This window comes from Harpegnathos saltator, unplaced genomic scaffold, assembly GCF_003227715.2.
Source record: "Harpegnathos saltator strain DR-91 unplaced genomic scaffold, Hsal_v8.6 scaffold254, whole genome shotgun sequence".
Taxonomy (NCBI): domain Eukaryota; kingdom Metazoa; phylum Arthropoda; class Insecta; order Hymenoptera; family Formicidae; genus Harpegnathos; species Harpegnathos saltator.
In genome coordinates, this window is record NW_020230044.1 from 320,371 (window position 1) to 335,000 (window position 14,630).

General features: G+C 40.7%; 4 protein-coding genes across 7 annotated transcripts in view; 3 read left to right on the top strand and 1 right to left on the bottom strand.

Moving 5' to 3' along the window:
* LOC105187474 (uncharacterized) overlaps positions 1-2,329 on the top strand; it is a 30,136-nt gene extending 27,807 nt beyond the window's left edge. For all 4 annotated transcript variants that reach the window (XM_025299188.1, XM_025299187.1, XM_025299186.1 and 1 more), the window contains exon 13: positions 12-2,329. In XM_025299188.1, coding sequence (XP_025154973.1) covers positions 12-200 — 189 coding nt within the window. In that variant the 3' untranslated portion in view covers positions 201-2,329. The remainder of the gene's footprint in view (positions 1-11) is intronic.
* A 473-nt stretch (positions 2,330-2,802) lies between these two features.
* Positions 2,803-4,338, top strand: LOC105187475 (ADP-ribose pyrophosphatase, mitochondrial). Its single transcript, XM_011148288.3, has 2 exons — positions 2,803-3,082; positions 3,306-4,338. Exons 1-2 carry the CDS (start codon positions 2,857-2,859, stop codon positions 3,938-3,940), a joined length of 861 nt encoding a protein of 286 aa, XP_011146590.1. The 5' UTR covers positions 2,803-2,856; the 3' UTR covers positions 3,941-4,338.
* A 320-nt stretch (positions 4,339-4,658) lies between these two features.
* On the bottom strand, positions 4,659-7,461 carry LOC105187476 (uncharacterized). The gene is made up of 4 exons (XM_011148289.3): positions 7,029-7,461; positions 6,625-6,891; positions 5,830-6,048; positions 4,659-5,580 (listed from the first exon to the last, which is right to left on the bottom strand). The coding sequence occupies exons 1-4, from the start codon at positions 7,287-7,289 to the stop codon at positions 5,119-5,121; spliced, it is 1,209 nt and encodes a 402-aa protein (XP_011146591.1). The 5' UTR covers positions 7,290-7,461; the 3' UTR covers positions 4,659-5,118.
* A 549-nt stretch (positions 7,462-8,010) lies between these two features.
* LOC105187477 (pre-rRNA processing protein FTSJ3) lies at positions 8,011-11,658 on the top strand. Its single transcript, XM_011148291.3, has 6 exons — positions 8,011-8,182; positions 8,350-8,813; positions 9,126-10,074; positions 10,249-10,689; positions 10,794-11,178; positions 11,271-11,658. The coding sequence occupies exons 1-6, from the start codon at positions 8,116-8,118 to the stop codon at positions 11,524-11,526; spliced, it is 2,562 nt and encodes an 853-aa protein (XP_011146593.1). The 5' UTR covers positions 8,011-8,115; the 3' UTR covers positions 11,527-11,658.
* Positions 11,659-14,630: the final 2,972 nt, after the last annotated feature.

Below are 14,630 nucleotides of genomic sequence, written 5' to 3' on the forward strand. Positions count from 1 at the left end.
ACGCAATGCAGTCGATCGAGGAAGTCTACGTGGACCACATGAATACCGTAAAATCGCCGCAACCTTCCCTCACTTTCATCGTCAAAACTTCCACCAGACTCTATCATCTCATGGCACCCAGCCCGGAAGCTATGCGCGTTTGGGTCGACGTTGTGTTCACCGGAGCGGAAGGATATCACGAATTCGATCACGGCATTTGACAGAGAACCTCGACGTGAAGTGAAACAACGACAAACGTATGTCGCGTTGTGCCGGGATCCAACAAAAGATGAGAATATAAGCGATTTTTTCAGTCTTGGAAATTTTGCAAGATATCATGTAAACAACTATGCCGAGAGAATGACTGCAATTTTCGACGGGAAAACAAGATAAAGCGAAGCATCTGACTTACAGATTGGAAATGGCGATTATTTTTACGAATTTTAACTCTTTGCGGTTGTAGTGCGTTTCTCTCTCTTTCTCTCTCTCTCTCTCTCTCTCTCTCTCTCTCTCTCTCGGAACAATGCATTGTCGGGTACAGCTCAGATTAGACTAGCAAAGATTACACATTTTTTTTGCTAATCGACAACAGATCTTTCAATAGGTTCTACGCGTCTACGTAATGGAAAACTTTTGCATATCGGGCAACGTTTGTCGCCCGATATTAAAAAAGCATTGTCCATGTATGGTATCGATCCTTATGAGAGATACGAATACACTTGTTTGCACAACAGTTTGCACACGTTTTCTTCCGATCAAGTTAGGAGTGCATCAAATTGCGCTCGATTGCGAGCCATCGCTCGCACGTGCTTGTATGGTAATCGGTACTTAACTTTTGGGAATTAATCTAAAGCAGGTTTTCTCATTATTAGACCACCAGCTACCTTCCAAACTACATCGAGGAAAAAGTGTTTAAACGGCATTGAAATCAAGTGTACATTAAATGTATCGAAAAACAAAGTAGAAATAAGGAAGATGTGAGATTCAGGCTGCTATAACGAACAGCGCAGTTGAGTACAGATTAGTAATATAAAACGTCAGCTATTTATATACGAAGAATCGAAATAAATACTTTAGTACGTATCAAATGTTGTAGGCTTTAGATTCGCGTATCGAATGTTACGGATTAGAAAATTCAGTTATATTAAAATTCGTAATTATCGAGCTTTATTTCATTTTCATTTGTTCACTTGAACGTTCATGAAAATTAAAATTGTCTCGTCTGATTGATATTCCCGGTCGACGTTTCAACATGAAATCATCTTCTCGAGAATATCACATGCGACAAAGCTGTCTAAAACAGAAATGAATCGCGAGGTGATTCATTCCGCGACATTAAATATCTATCTTCAAAATCATCACAACAAGATCAATTTCACAGAAAGTGTTTCTTCTTATCTATATATACTTAATAAAAATACGACGAATTCTGACAAGGAAAGGAGAAAAAAGAAGTATATACACGAAATCATGTAGTATCTCGATATTTACGTGCAAGTTAAACTAACGTTTGGCGTTTGACGAATGTTTCTTTAATATTATTAGATTATTTCGTTTAACTTAATTTTTCTATTTCCATTGAAAATTACACATGTTTTATAAGTATTGAGAATCGTAAGGAAGGTATATTTTTGGAAAAAAAAGAGGAAAATCAATTAAAGAAAGATAGTGGGGAATGGCCAACTGGGAGAAACTGCGAGGAAATGTTTAAATTTTATTTAAGAGAGGTATGTTATACGTCCAGGGCATAAATCCAGAAAACCAAGACAGTCTCCCCTAACGTCGCTTCGCGAATTTTGAACTGTACACACTATTCGAAAGAGTGGGCATTAATATAGTACATCATACGCAAGTATTATTCATTAATATCCAAATCAATTATGGACGGACCTCTACCGATCTATAAGTATAGATAGGCGTTATTAAGGTTTGTTAAATTTTATAGATACTTCTAATCTAGTCTTCCAACGTAAATGTATGCAAGATTTGTCAAAAATTATACACGATCGAACGGATTGTAATGAAATGAAGTTTTGCAAAAATCTTTATGCGTTCAAGTATAGCGGAAGAAGAGAGCCAACGTTTTGTAAATATAGCATATAATCTTATCGTTATTACGATACGTGTAATTCACACTTTGATACCATGCCATACAAATGCCAAGGATTAAATGGATTGTAAGACTTTTTAGAATTTTATAAAGTTCACTGAAGCATATCTCCTGAAATGAGCGCTGACTTATTTCACACAGTAAATGTTGAAAAGACCGAGATATTCTCTCTGATGTACTATCTCGATAAGATATATATTTAAATAAATATATGCGCCTTGTCTTGCATGGATTGAACAATGTTTCGCATTATTGGAACAGTGGCCCTACTTTATCATACGTGTACAAACGTTTAAAAGATCCCCTGTCGCGAAATGTGCATGCGATATAAAATTATTATTATTTACGATGCTCTGTAGCTCGAGAATTTTAACAAATTATACATGTTTTTAATATGTAATTATACATGATTTTTAACAAAAATCTGGAATATACGCACACGTCCAAAAAGATAGAAAGTAAGATAAAATATAGATGTAAATTACTATATGGGAAAACAAATGGACTCTAGCCCTGCATTCCTGCCTTTTTGTTTGCGCTGAATCCCCCAGACGTGCATCGATCTACATCTACTACCTCCTACCGTGTATCGTAAATATTTTGGAAACGTATAAACGTGAATTTTGTCCTATTTTCCACTCTGATGAAAGGAGACGCGACACGGGGCGTGTGACACGGGGCTTGTGGAATCGTTAGGTACGCCGCTGGAAGTGGAAACAAGTGTCGCTATCGTCGGCGATATGCTCCCCCAAGAGGTGTATCGTTAAATGAGCGCTAGACACGCGAGAATGCTTCATCACAAGTGTAGACAAAGTCTGTATCCGTTCAGTGGCGTTAAAAGATTCGAGGTAACCGAGGAGAAAATTCCGTGGACGGTCGAGTACCCCGAGTACAAGCCGGTCGCGTATAACGCTGACGTTCTTCGCGATAAACCTTGGGCCGATCCAGACATTCAAGAGGCCGCATTTAAACCGAAATGGAATACGGTGGACGGTAATTATATCTCTGCTTTTCGTGTCTCGCCAATCTTCCAATTGTAAAATTTATTACATTAATCGCGAGTCAGAAGCTGGATGCGTGCGCAAAAGCGTTTGCGGACGCATACGTCGAGGTTAACGAAAATTGTTGGCAACACAGAGTGCAACATTTGACGCATGTCAAGGTAAAGGAAAGTATTATCGCGCGCCACGTTCGAACGTTATTCGTTTGTCGACAGGTAATGTGAATCGCAGGAGTTTCACAGGTGACTACGCAATTAACGCTAGTGGCTACCCATTGAATCCTGTAGGACGGACAGGTATTGTCGGACGCGGGCTTCTAGGTCGTTGGGGGCCGAATCACGCTGCCGACCCGATTGTCACACGATGGAAACGCGATAATGCGGGAGCCGTGCAGCTAGACAGGCACACAAAGAAACCTGTATTGCAGTTCGTCGCGATACAAAGACGGGATTCCGGCGAATGGGCTATTCCGGGAGGTATGGTCGACCCAGGCGAGGCAGTTTCCGCCACATTGATGAGGGAATTCATGGAGGAAGCGCTGAACTTTCTGCAAAAAGACGACGCCGAGAAGAAGACTCTGCGCGATTCTATAGCACACTTTTTCGCAAAAGGCGACGAAATTTACAAAGGATACGTGGACGACCCGCGAAACACAGATAACGCTTGGATGGAAACGGTGGCTGTTAATTTCCACGACGACGACAGTAGCGTCGTCGGAAAGCTCGCGTTGAAAGCTGGAGACGACGCGCGTAATGTCAGATGGATTGATACGAACTGTCAAATTAATTTATACGCGAATCATGGCGAATTTATCAGAAAGACCGTGTCGCGACGAGACGCACACTGGTGAAAGTTTGATCTGCAATTTTTCTCTCCGTTGAATATTTTCAACAATATTCTCACACAAAATTTTCCAGAGACATGCAACCTTCGTACGAGTCTCGACTGAGATTTACATCTCAGCGATTCTTCCGGGATTATATAAAAGTGAAGAATGAAATGTGAAACAGGAAGCTTGTATTCGTTAATCCTCCAAACGATATTTAGAAACGATTATTACGATAACTTTTATGGCAAAATGCCTTCGAAGGAGGAAAGATATCTTGTCGGTGAAAGATTTTGAAATATAAAAATTTTATATTTTTTGTACTATGTATCATACATACATTGAAAATATACATTACAAGTAAGCTGTACGCACGTATTGACAAGATCTTCAGTCAACAACATTAGTTCTCGATGCAAGAATCGACAAAACATACATTCAATGCTCGTAAGTGTTTCTCAAATAAAGTAACATTGAAATCGCGCATCACAGTCAAAGTTTTGACACAACTTCTAGTTGAGCGGCATTATGTGTAAAAACAAATTGCAACTCAGTTGTCTAAATCACGTATTTTGATATCGATCTATAGAATAATGTATAATGAAAAAATTAAATATATATGCTCATTATGAAATATGAATAAAGATTTATCAAACGTTAATGAGATAAGTACAGCGGAAATAATGTTACAGAAAGTGTAAAATTTCCATTTAAAACGGAATTTTAATTTATGACGCGAATGTCGTAAATTGAGCAAATTTATTTGCTTCGATATCGTTAGCAAACACATCGCATAAAAATTCTTATGAAATCTTATACTTTTGCACACACACACACACAGTGTGATACATTTTCATGGTAACTATGCAAAAGAATATTACATAAAAATTAGACACACTCCCCAGACAGCACATATGTCCAAAACTGGGACATAAGACGTCTTTAAGACATCTTTAAGTCGTCTTTGAGATGCCTGAAAATAAGATATCTTTAAGTCGTCTTAAAGACGTCTTAAAGACGTCTTATGTCCCAGTTTTGGACATTGTGCTGTCTGGGTCTCTACATGGCCACGCGATACGACTTTGTATCGCAAAAATTATACATGTATATGTATATATGTGTGTGTGTGTGTGTGTGTAATTATATATTGTTACTTAAAATAAATGTATCTTTAACAATAAAGGGAAAAAAGGTTGATACACTTAACACGGCACACAATTGTCAGTAGCTGTCATAATGTCTGGCCGACTGGGCCGACTTTCTTTTAAACTGAGGAGATCTACAAGTACATGAGTGGAGTCACGGACCATCTCTTCGTTATATCCCGACGCGTCGCGCGAGGATTTCAAAATAAAATTCGTTATTGTATCGATTAATTTTTCGTGCGTACCGCTCGTCTTATTCGTCTCTAAATTAGTACTTTTCAGGCAAGTTTTCGATATAGCGGAGGTGCTATTATTTTCCTTCGATTGAACACTAGCCTTTTCTAGGTCCAGTGCATGTTGCGCTTGTACTTGACCCAATTTTGCTGCCTTGATGAAACAGGTACGCGCGGTATTGATATCAATCGGTAAACCGCCCTTTCCTTGAGCGTGGTAAATTCCCAAATTATACAATGCGTCGGCATGATCGTAAGCCGCGGCATCTTTGTAATATTTTGCAGCCTGGAGAAAAATTATAGTTTAACAAAATGTCTCAAGAGGACACGCATATTTCACATTTTTGTAATTCTTTCGTAATTCAATGAGTGTATAATATCCCATCTGTTTTTTCCCATTCTTTCTTTTTCATCTCTCGTCTTTCCTCTCAATTTATTTATTTATGTATATATTATAGGATATTTCTCATATTTTTAAATCAGATAATTTACAGTCGGTTCTTACGTCGGCTCTAGCGTAAAGTATAGAGCGTACCTTCGTTGGATCTGCTAATGTTCCAATGCCTAATTCGTAACACAGAGCTAAATTGAACATACTGCTGGGAGATGATAGTTTGGCGCCTTGTGAAAAATGCGTCCAAGCGTCTTTATAACGCTTCTCTTCCAAAGCTTTTAGACCATAACGAAGTTCAAAATCTCCTACGACTAGTTTATGGGTATTTTTAAATTCATCAGCTGCCTCTTTGAACTTTGCCTGAGAATATAGAATATCTATAGGATATCTTTCTTTAGGGCTTTTTAACTATTTTGATGTATAGAGGAGAGAACAAATTGTTGTAAGAAGAAATTTGCAGAAAAGATTAACGCATTAGTTTTTGTTTAATCTGCATTGTTTTTCCTTTACGAATGTTCTTACAGTGAATTTGATTGGATACATCATAAATTTTAATTCCCTGATAAAATACACCAACTTTGGCATGGAAGTTGTTAAATGTATATTTATGCATAGTTTATTCCGTTGAAGATACAATCATGAGTATTTCTATTATAAATAAAAACATTCCCAACAAAGTAGCTGTCTCTCTCCCTCTCTCTCTCTCTCTCTCTCTCTCTGTATTTCCTATTTCCTTTTTTTTTTACTAAATTATCGAATACAGGAAATAAAGCAGTACCTGACAATATATTAATTATCTATCTTTACACGGATGTAGCAAAAGAATAAGATAAGTTTATTGTGAGACAAATGTGACATGTTTTTATTCCCATTTAAATTTTGTCTGTTTCCAACCTATTCTCATATAGTGTAATCTCTGCAAAATAACATTCTCACCTCTTCCATGGTAACAGGACCAAATAGTTTTCCTGCATGCCATTGTGAGTCTGAATCTTGTAGATTATTATTATTACTACTACCTATACAGTTGATGACTGGTAGGACATTTGCAGCTTTTAACTTTAGTTGCCAATTTTTTATTTGAGTGAGTATCTGGTTTACTCCGGTATAATGAAGTAATTTTTTCTTCCTTTCATTTTGATCAAGGATTCCTTTCTGAAGGCAAAGTGACTGGTATATCCATCCAGCTGCCAATACACTGGACTAATGGGAAATAAGTTCTATTAGCACCTTGATAAGAAGTTTTCAGTACTTGCTGGGATGCACAACATTGCAACATTTCGAAAGTCATAAATGTTACGATTAAAGTTATAGCATTTATGCTTTAACAATGTATTTACCCAGCCGATAGCTTCTGGCCAAGTGTGTTTGGTATTCCATTTGTGATCACGCTCTTGGTCTCCAGTACCGGCGCTCTTAGCGGATCCGCAAAAACTTTTATTCCAATTGAGGTAAATTGGCACGAGGAATTTTTGTTGGCATGTCAAATTTGTTTTGACTTCATTCTTTGTATTGTCTTGCGACGGTTGCGAGTAAACGTTTGTGCGACAGGCACGTCGCTCGAACGTCTCTCGGATGCCACGAGTTACGAATTTCCACATTTTCTTCCCTTTTTGTTACGTGTATGTTGGGAAGATAATGTTGATCTTACGAATGTTATCGTTGGATAACTATTGAGACGTAATTTGACAACCTGCACCGAATGTACGCACTCACCTGTGCGTACCCACGTTAAGAGCTGATGGCACTAGATAAAAGTACTGTATACTGCGGCTGCGTTCCAATATTCACTGCCAGCACTGAAATTCTATAGTATACGTGACACAAACTATGTATTTTCAGTACTGGCAGTGAATTTCGGAACGCGACCTGTATGGGCAAGAGCACAGGCTTTTGCATAACACATAATACATAACGCATAAGAGAATAAACCAATTAGTTTTCTTCATTTCCCTCCTCAGGACAAAAATAAAGAACTCTGATTGGTTGATTCTCTTATGCGTTGTATATTATGCGTTATGCGCAAGTCTGTGCTCTGGCCTTATGAATTCGTGAGAGGACGTAACTCATTTGTTCCGTCCCTCTATTTACGGACCTTAGACGGTCCCAAATTCACTGCCAGTACACCGAAAATACATGGTTTGTGTCACGTATATTATAGATTTTCAGTGCTGGCAGTGAATATTGGAACACAGCCCACCGTTATATCGCCGTTCACAAGTCCTTTTTCAATTGAACGCTAATGCAGATGAGCGCGACATCTTTAGGCTTCTGACATGTAACTTTGTACAAGCTCAAAGATTTATGAACTACATGATGCAGTTATTTCATGATTGTTATCGAATCGCACGTGGTTCGCTTGAGAATGTACGTGGTGCAACGCGTACGCTTATTTATTTGAAAAGCTGACGTTATCTCTTAATTAAGATGGGGAAGAAAACAAAGATTGGGAAGCAGAGAAAAGACAAGTATTATCAATTAGCCAAGGAAACAGGTAAATAATGTTGATTGTTGTCAAACCTGCTGATCACCCAGTGATCATCAAATTAGTATATTGAAGAATCTGTTAGTTTGATGTGCAAAATTTAAATTCAACACTGCGTGTTGGCAATGTATTAGAATAGTTAATCAAGATATAAAAAAAGGTTCATTTTTGTTTAGGTTATAGGTCACGTGCTGCATTCAAGTTAATTCAGTTAAATCGAAAATATGAATTTCTTCAAAAGTCTAGAGTATGCATTGATCTGTGTGCAGCACCTGGTGGCTGGATGCAAGTTGCTAGGCAAAATATGCCAGTGTCATCTATAGTTGTAGGAGTGGATTTGTTTCCTATAAAACCTATTCCAGGATGTATCAATCTTACAGAGGATATCACAACAGATAAATGTCGGATAGCTATCACACGAGAACTGAAAACATGGAAAGCCGATGTTGTTTTAAACGACGGAGCCCCAAACGTGGGAAAAAATTGGCTTCATGATGCTTATCAACAAGCTGTTTTAACATTAGCTGCTATTAAACTAGCCGCTCAATTTCTAAGAGCAGGTGGTTGGTTCGTTACAAAAATATTTCGATCTAAAGATTATCATCCACTTATCTGGGTGTTAAAACAATTATTCAAGAAGGTACTGATGTTACTTCAGACACACATCTATTGTTTATCCCATGATGAGTAATTGCACATAAGTAAAATTCTGAATGAGATCTGCAAAGTTTTGCAAAAATGAGATAGAAAAATGATCTGTAAGCTGACCAGATAGTGGTTCAATTCAAATGATGAACATACTTTTGTATTAAATTTAAGTATTTCCCCATTTTCCACTTAAACTTGGAATTACAAATGAGCAATTACTTGTGGAATGATTGATAGTTATTGCTAGTATAACATAACCTAACCATTATCTGTGTGTGACTTGTTACTACAATTTCAATTACAGGTACACGCTACTAAACCTCAAGCCTCGCGTAACGAGTCTGCAGAAATTTTTGTGGTTTGTCAATATTACATAGCTCCTGACAAATTGGATTCCAAGTTTTTCGACCCAAAGTACGTATTTTCTGAGCTCGAAGTCAAAAGTGCAAACAAGATAAATATTTTCCATCCAGAAAGGCAGAAGAAGCCTAAAGTCGAAGGGTATCCTGAGAATGATTATACGCTGTATCATAAATTATCAGCAAAGGAGTTTATCGCTTGCGAAGATGCAGTGGAGGCTCTGCAGACTGCTTCCGAAATAGTCATAGATGACGAAGCCGTCGATAAACATGAGAAAACGACAAAAGAAATTAGAGAAGCTTGCAAAGATATTAAAGTACTCGGCCGAAAAGATTTGAAGATGCTACTGAAATGGTGGAAAACATTAAAAGAGGCACACGAATCTGACAAGAAAAAAGAAGAAAATGGAACTGCACTCGAAGATGAAACGGCAGCCGCGCCTGCGGCGATTAGTGTCGAGGAACAGGAAGATTTGGAAGACGCTGAAATCGAGAAACAAATTGCTGAAATTAAAGACACGGAAGCGAGAGAATTGAAACGCAAGAAAAAGAAGGTTCACAAAGAAAGACAAAAGTTGAATGAACGGCTCAATTTGAAAATGGTTCATAAAGGTGACGAGGGACCTAAATTGGAAGGAGACGATATGTTCCATTTGAACCAGATACAAACTTATCAACAATTGGAACAAGTTACGGATCAAACACCCGATGTCGTAGCGGAGAGCGAGGAGGAGTCGGACGACGAAGAAGTTAGGCCAAAAACGGTTCGTTACGAGAAAGATGCAGGTCACTTGGATAGTAAAGGTTTATATTACAAATCGGAAGACAGTGAGAACAGTGATACTGACGCTACATCAGATGATGACGATGCAGATAGTGAAAAATCTGGGCTAGGTATTACTATTCAAATATTAATTATTTCAATAATATTCACTTTCAGCTATTTCTCTCCGAAATATTTCTCTCTATATTTATTTTTATTACAAGCATTTCCTACAGGCACGTATTTCCTAAATTTACAAGAGAAAATACAAAGAGAGAAATTATAAAATTACTTTTGTTAAATAGGTTTAGAGGATTCGGAGGATGAAAGTAAGAAGAAACCGAAGAAACCACAACCGAAAAAGAAACGAGAATCTAACGAATCTGATAATAATCCATTACTGACTGACCTAGATTTCCGGGACAAGAAAGCGAAAAAAATTCGTAAGGCAGAACTTTGGTTCGAGAAGGATGCGTTTAAAGATTTAGATAACGAGGACGACGAAGATTACGAGTTGGATAGAATGATCGAACTGTACAAAAAGAAAGGTGGACATATCGTCGGAGATGAGAACAAAGTAGTAAACCACGAGGAGAAGAAGAAACGAAAACATAAAGACAGCAAAAATTCCGAGGATGAATCAAATTCCGACTACGAAATCGAAGAAACGATGGATTCTAACAAGAAAGCAAAGAAGATCGGTGGGCAGGACGGCTTTGAGATAGTACCCCGAGAAGAAGGGGAGGGTAAGTAAGCTCCCGTTTGACCAGGAATTTTATCGACTGACACACTGATAACTATTGACGATTAATAACTATGTCATCTTCTAAAGACGTTTTTGATTGGTTAGATAAAAGGTCGAAGAAGAAGAGGAAATTGACCGCGGAAGATTTAGCACTCGGCTCGTTGCTGATTCAGAGTAAAAAATCTCGAAGGGATTTGATCGATTCGGCTTGGAACAAATACGCATTCAACGACGAAAAATTACCCGACTGGTTCGTGAAGGACGAGGAGAGGCATATGAAGAAAGAGGCACCTGTACCTATAGAATTAGTAAACGATTATAAGAAACGAGTCGAGGACTTGAACGTCAGACCAATTAAGAAAGTGATGGAAGCTAAAGCGAGGAAAAAGAAGCGAGCGATACGCAAACTTGAGAAGGCTAAGAAGAAGGTGGAGGCGTTGATGGACAACACGGATATTAGCGACAGAGAGAAGGCCAGACAAGTTGCAGCGTAAGTGCCAGTTTTCGGAATGTCCAATCTAATCGTAATATATCGTGCGTCCCCGCGTTCTTGCCTCTAATTTGGTATCTCGTTGAATTTAGGTTGTATAAGAAAGCCTCCAAGGAACCGAAAAAGGAAGTCACATATGTCGTTGCGAAGAAACACTTGGCGCAGAAGCGCACCGTTCGGCCTGCCGGTGTGAAAGGTCGATACAAAGTGGTCGATCCGCGAATGAAGAAGGACATACGCGCGGCGAAAGCGAAAGAAAAGACTAGAGGCCGCGGAAAGAAACGTCGAGGTGGAAATCTCGCTCCTAGAGCGAGATCCAAAACTATGAAGAGAAAGAGAGCCAAATAATTTCCATCCTCTACATGATAAAGATAATTTTTACAATTATTTTAACTACGCACATTCGCACAGTGTGATGTTTGCTTCGCATCGTTTGCTTGTGATGTATATACATATTAATACATAACGTTATCAATGCTACTTTGAATTTTTAATCCGGCTTCCATTCTATCTGCTAAATTCTACCGTCAATTTTCCTATCCGTCAATATTTCGCACATTTTCTTTTTCCTATTGAATTCTCGGAGAAATGTTGCACGATAAACATTTTCACGCAGAAGACGCGTGAATTATTCGTAAAGAAATAGATCGCAAAATCTACACCTAGATATTGTTTACACGCAGACGTCCAACACGATGTTCGAACGTGGTAGAATACGCTGTGCTAATAAATAGTCGTGGAATACGATCTTATTCGCGTTGTACGAGATTAGTCGAAGCTGTCCTTGTTTTATTTCGGGCAATTCTGTTTTGTGCATAATATCACGTAAGAATAATCCGGGCTGCACGATTCGTAATAAAATAAACGATACAAATGTCCGTGTGTGTGGTTGCAAATCTCACACACACCGTGCAAAACAATCGGCAGAAAGACGTCACTTGGATTTGCGAACTAACGTCATTGCGTATTTGTCGGAAAATAGGCTTTCGAACTTGACGTAATCTTACGAAATGTCTCGCGTATCACGGGCAATGTGTAAATCCGCCCCTCCATTCACCCAACACGATGTGGTCCGCCCTCCCTATACCCTCCAAAGCTCCGACCCCGACGTAAACCTCACCTCACCTCACCTCACCTCATCTCACCCCGCCTCACCTCACCTCACCTCGCTTCGCCTCTCCTCGTTTCGCTTCACCTCGTCACTTCTCTCCCTCTCTCTCTCTCTCTCTCTCTCTCTCTCTCTCTCTCTCTCTCTCTCTCCCTCTCTCCCCCCATCCCTCTCTCTCTCTCTTCTCCTCTCCACTTTCGACGGACTTATTTCTCGGCTCTGTTCCGCGTATCGAACATCCCGATGTAATGTACAGGTCGGTCGACTGCGTAGCGTCGGGACGCCGCGCGGTCGATGTCAAGGACAAGGCCGATGGCATCTATAAAGACCGCTTTCGCGTCGATGCGTCGTCATTCGCGAAAGTAGCATCGAAAACCATTTCTGCGGATACAGGCGCCAAGCCATTCGTCATCGAGCGAGAGCGCGTCGCGTGAAATATGTAGAGTCGATCGCACGCGCGACATATCTTTCTTCATCGCCACCGCCCGCGGCGCCACGAGACGAAACCTTATCTCATTTATTAACACATCAATGTTAACGATTATGCGAGATTCAACAAATCAATGGTACTAAGACTCGAGAACGTAGTGACGTTAAGGAGAGATTCATGTCGTGTTAAATTTACGTTCCTGGCTACTCTTTGTCGTAGCAATTGCTAGCAAATATCGACGATGCATTTCGTCGTTGCAACTGCGCGTAGCTGCGGCGGCCCGTGTCAAGGCCGCTCTACATGTAGAGGCTTATATTGCAACCAAATTGACGCATCGCTGTTCCGATATCGGGGGGGAAAAAGGATTCGCGACCCAAATACACGTTATTATGCGCGTCGGGGGGCATTTCGCGCACGAGTACTTAGAACGAACATATCGGCGGCGTCTTACTCGTCGTCGTCGTCGTCGTCGTCGTCGTCGTCGTCGTCGTCGATGATGCGCATCTTCGGGCACGTGCCGTCGGCGCGGCGCTTCCTGCCTGCTGCACAACGGTGCATCCGATTGCACGGAGACGCTGATATTTAATTACGGAACGGCTCGCGCGATCGATACGCGCTCGCGCTCGTTCCGTCAGTTCGTTAAAAGTTATCCAGATATCGGCCGAATAAATGCAGCACGGATAGCGCGAGTACATCTACTTTAGCCTCGGGAAGAATAAAAATATTCCAACCACAGTGTGTAACACCCACTTGTTACTGCCTGTTTATCGCGAGGAGACTTTGCATGCGGCGGCGTCGTGCCTTTGAATCAACGATCGCGATCGCTTCGATTGACGCCGTTCTTACGTACGTACGTACGTACGTACGTACGTACGTACGTACGTACGCACACACACACACACACACACGTGTAAGAACGGAATTTGAAAATCTATTGAGCCAACAGCGCGCGAGAACAACGTGGCTGAGATTTGATGAACTTTCGATTGTAATTGATACTCGAGAGCCCGCTTCTCTCGTCTTTACGTCCTGTCGCAATATCCGACGACGTTTCGTATTTCTTAGAATACGATGTGAAAACGCGGCAGTGTATTTGTGTATCTACACGTGGTAGGCGCTTACGTCAAGGGCGACCTCGACTTTCCACCGTCTCTAATCTGCGCGAGAATCGGTCCGAGACAAGCGTTTTGTTCGATCATGCGACTCGTAAAAGCTCATAGCCTAGCCTCGTTTTGGGCGACTTTGTTGTCCCGCGTATCATCTCTCGAAATTAGACGCCCTACCTTATTTTTAGCACGCGACAGAGAGTCGCCCGTTTAATGAATTTATTCATAGAACCCCTCTCCCCTATTGCAATTTTGCTCGGGATACCCTTTTACCGCGTATTCGTTACAATGTACCCGTAATGGCGATGCGCCGGTATATCTCAAGAGCGTCGTTGTGTGTGTGTGTGTGTGTGTGTGTGTTGTGTACGACGCAGAGGCGTCAAATCGTCGCGAACGCGACCAACGAACAATCGATCGGGCAAATATAACGATCAAGTTTATTTCAGACTCACAGGAGAGATCGCGCGCGATCAACGCCTCGCCGTCCTTATCGCTCGTCGCTGTTACGCAGTAGGAATGGAGGACCGTTCGCGTCTCTCGTCGAGTCCGGATCATTCGCCCACGATTCACCACTCACGTCGATCGCGAAAGCACGGCGTTAATCACTCGGAGAGAGAGCTTTTACGAACCAATCGTCACGATTCGATATTCGTCCGCTATTTTACTTACACGACACTCCCCCGCCTCACTCGCCGTCGCGCGTTCACGATGCCTTCGCGATGGATAAATCGCGGCACAAATCGATGCGCGATGCGTGTCGTCGTTTCTTGTGCCGCGTCCGTTACGCGTTGCATCTCGAGAAATTTGA

Coding starts and splice junctions, on each gene's coding strand:
- LOC105187475 (XM_011148288.3), top strand. CDS start 2,857: ATGAGCGCTAGACACGCGAGAATGCTTCATCACAAGTGTAGACAAAGT. Junction 3,083..3,305: donor GAAATGGAATACGGTGGACG/GTAATTATATCT, acceptor GTTTGTCGACAG/GTAATGTGAATCGCAGGAGT.
- LOC105187476 (XM_011148289.3), bottom strand. CDS start 7,289: ATGTGGAAATTCGTAACTCGTGGCATCCGAGAGACGTTCGAGCGACGT. Junction 6,892..7,028: donor GGCCAGAAGCTATCGGCTGG/GTAAATACATTG, acceptor ATTTCCCATTAG/TCCAGTGTATTGGCAGCTGG. Junction 5,581..5,829: donor CATTAGCAGATCCAACGAAG/GTACGCTCTATA, acceptor ATTTTTCTCCAG/GCTGCAAAATATTACAAAGA.
- LOC105187477 (XM_011148291.3), top strand. CDS start 8,116: ATGGGGAAGAAAACAAAGATTGGGAAGCAGAGAAAAGACAAGTATTAT. Junction 8,814..9,125: donor TAAAACAATTATTCAAGAAG/GTACTGATGTTA, acceptor TTTCAATTACAG/GTACACGCTACTAAACCTCA. Junction 11,179..11,270: donor AAGGCCAGACAAGTTGCAGC/GTAAGTGCCAGT, acceptor CGTTGAATTTAG/GTTGTATAAGAAAGCCTCCA.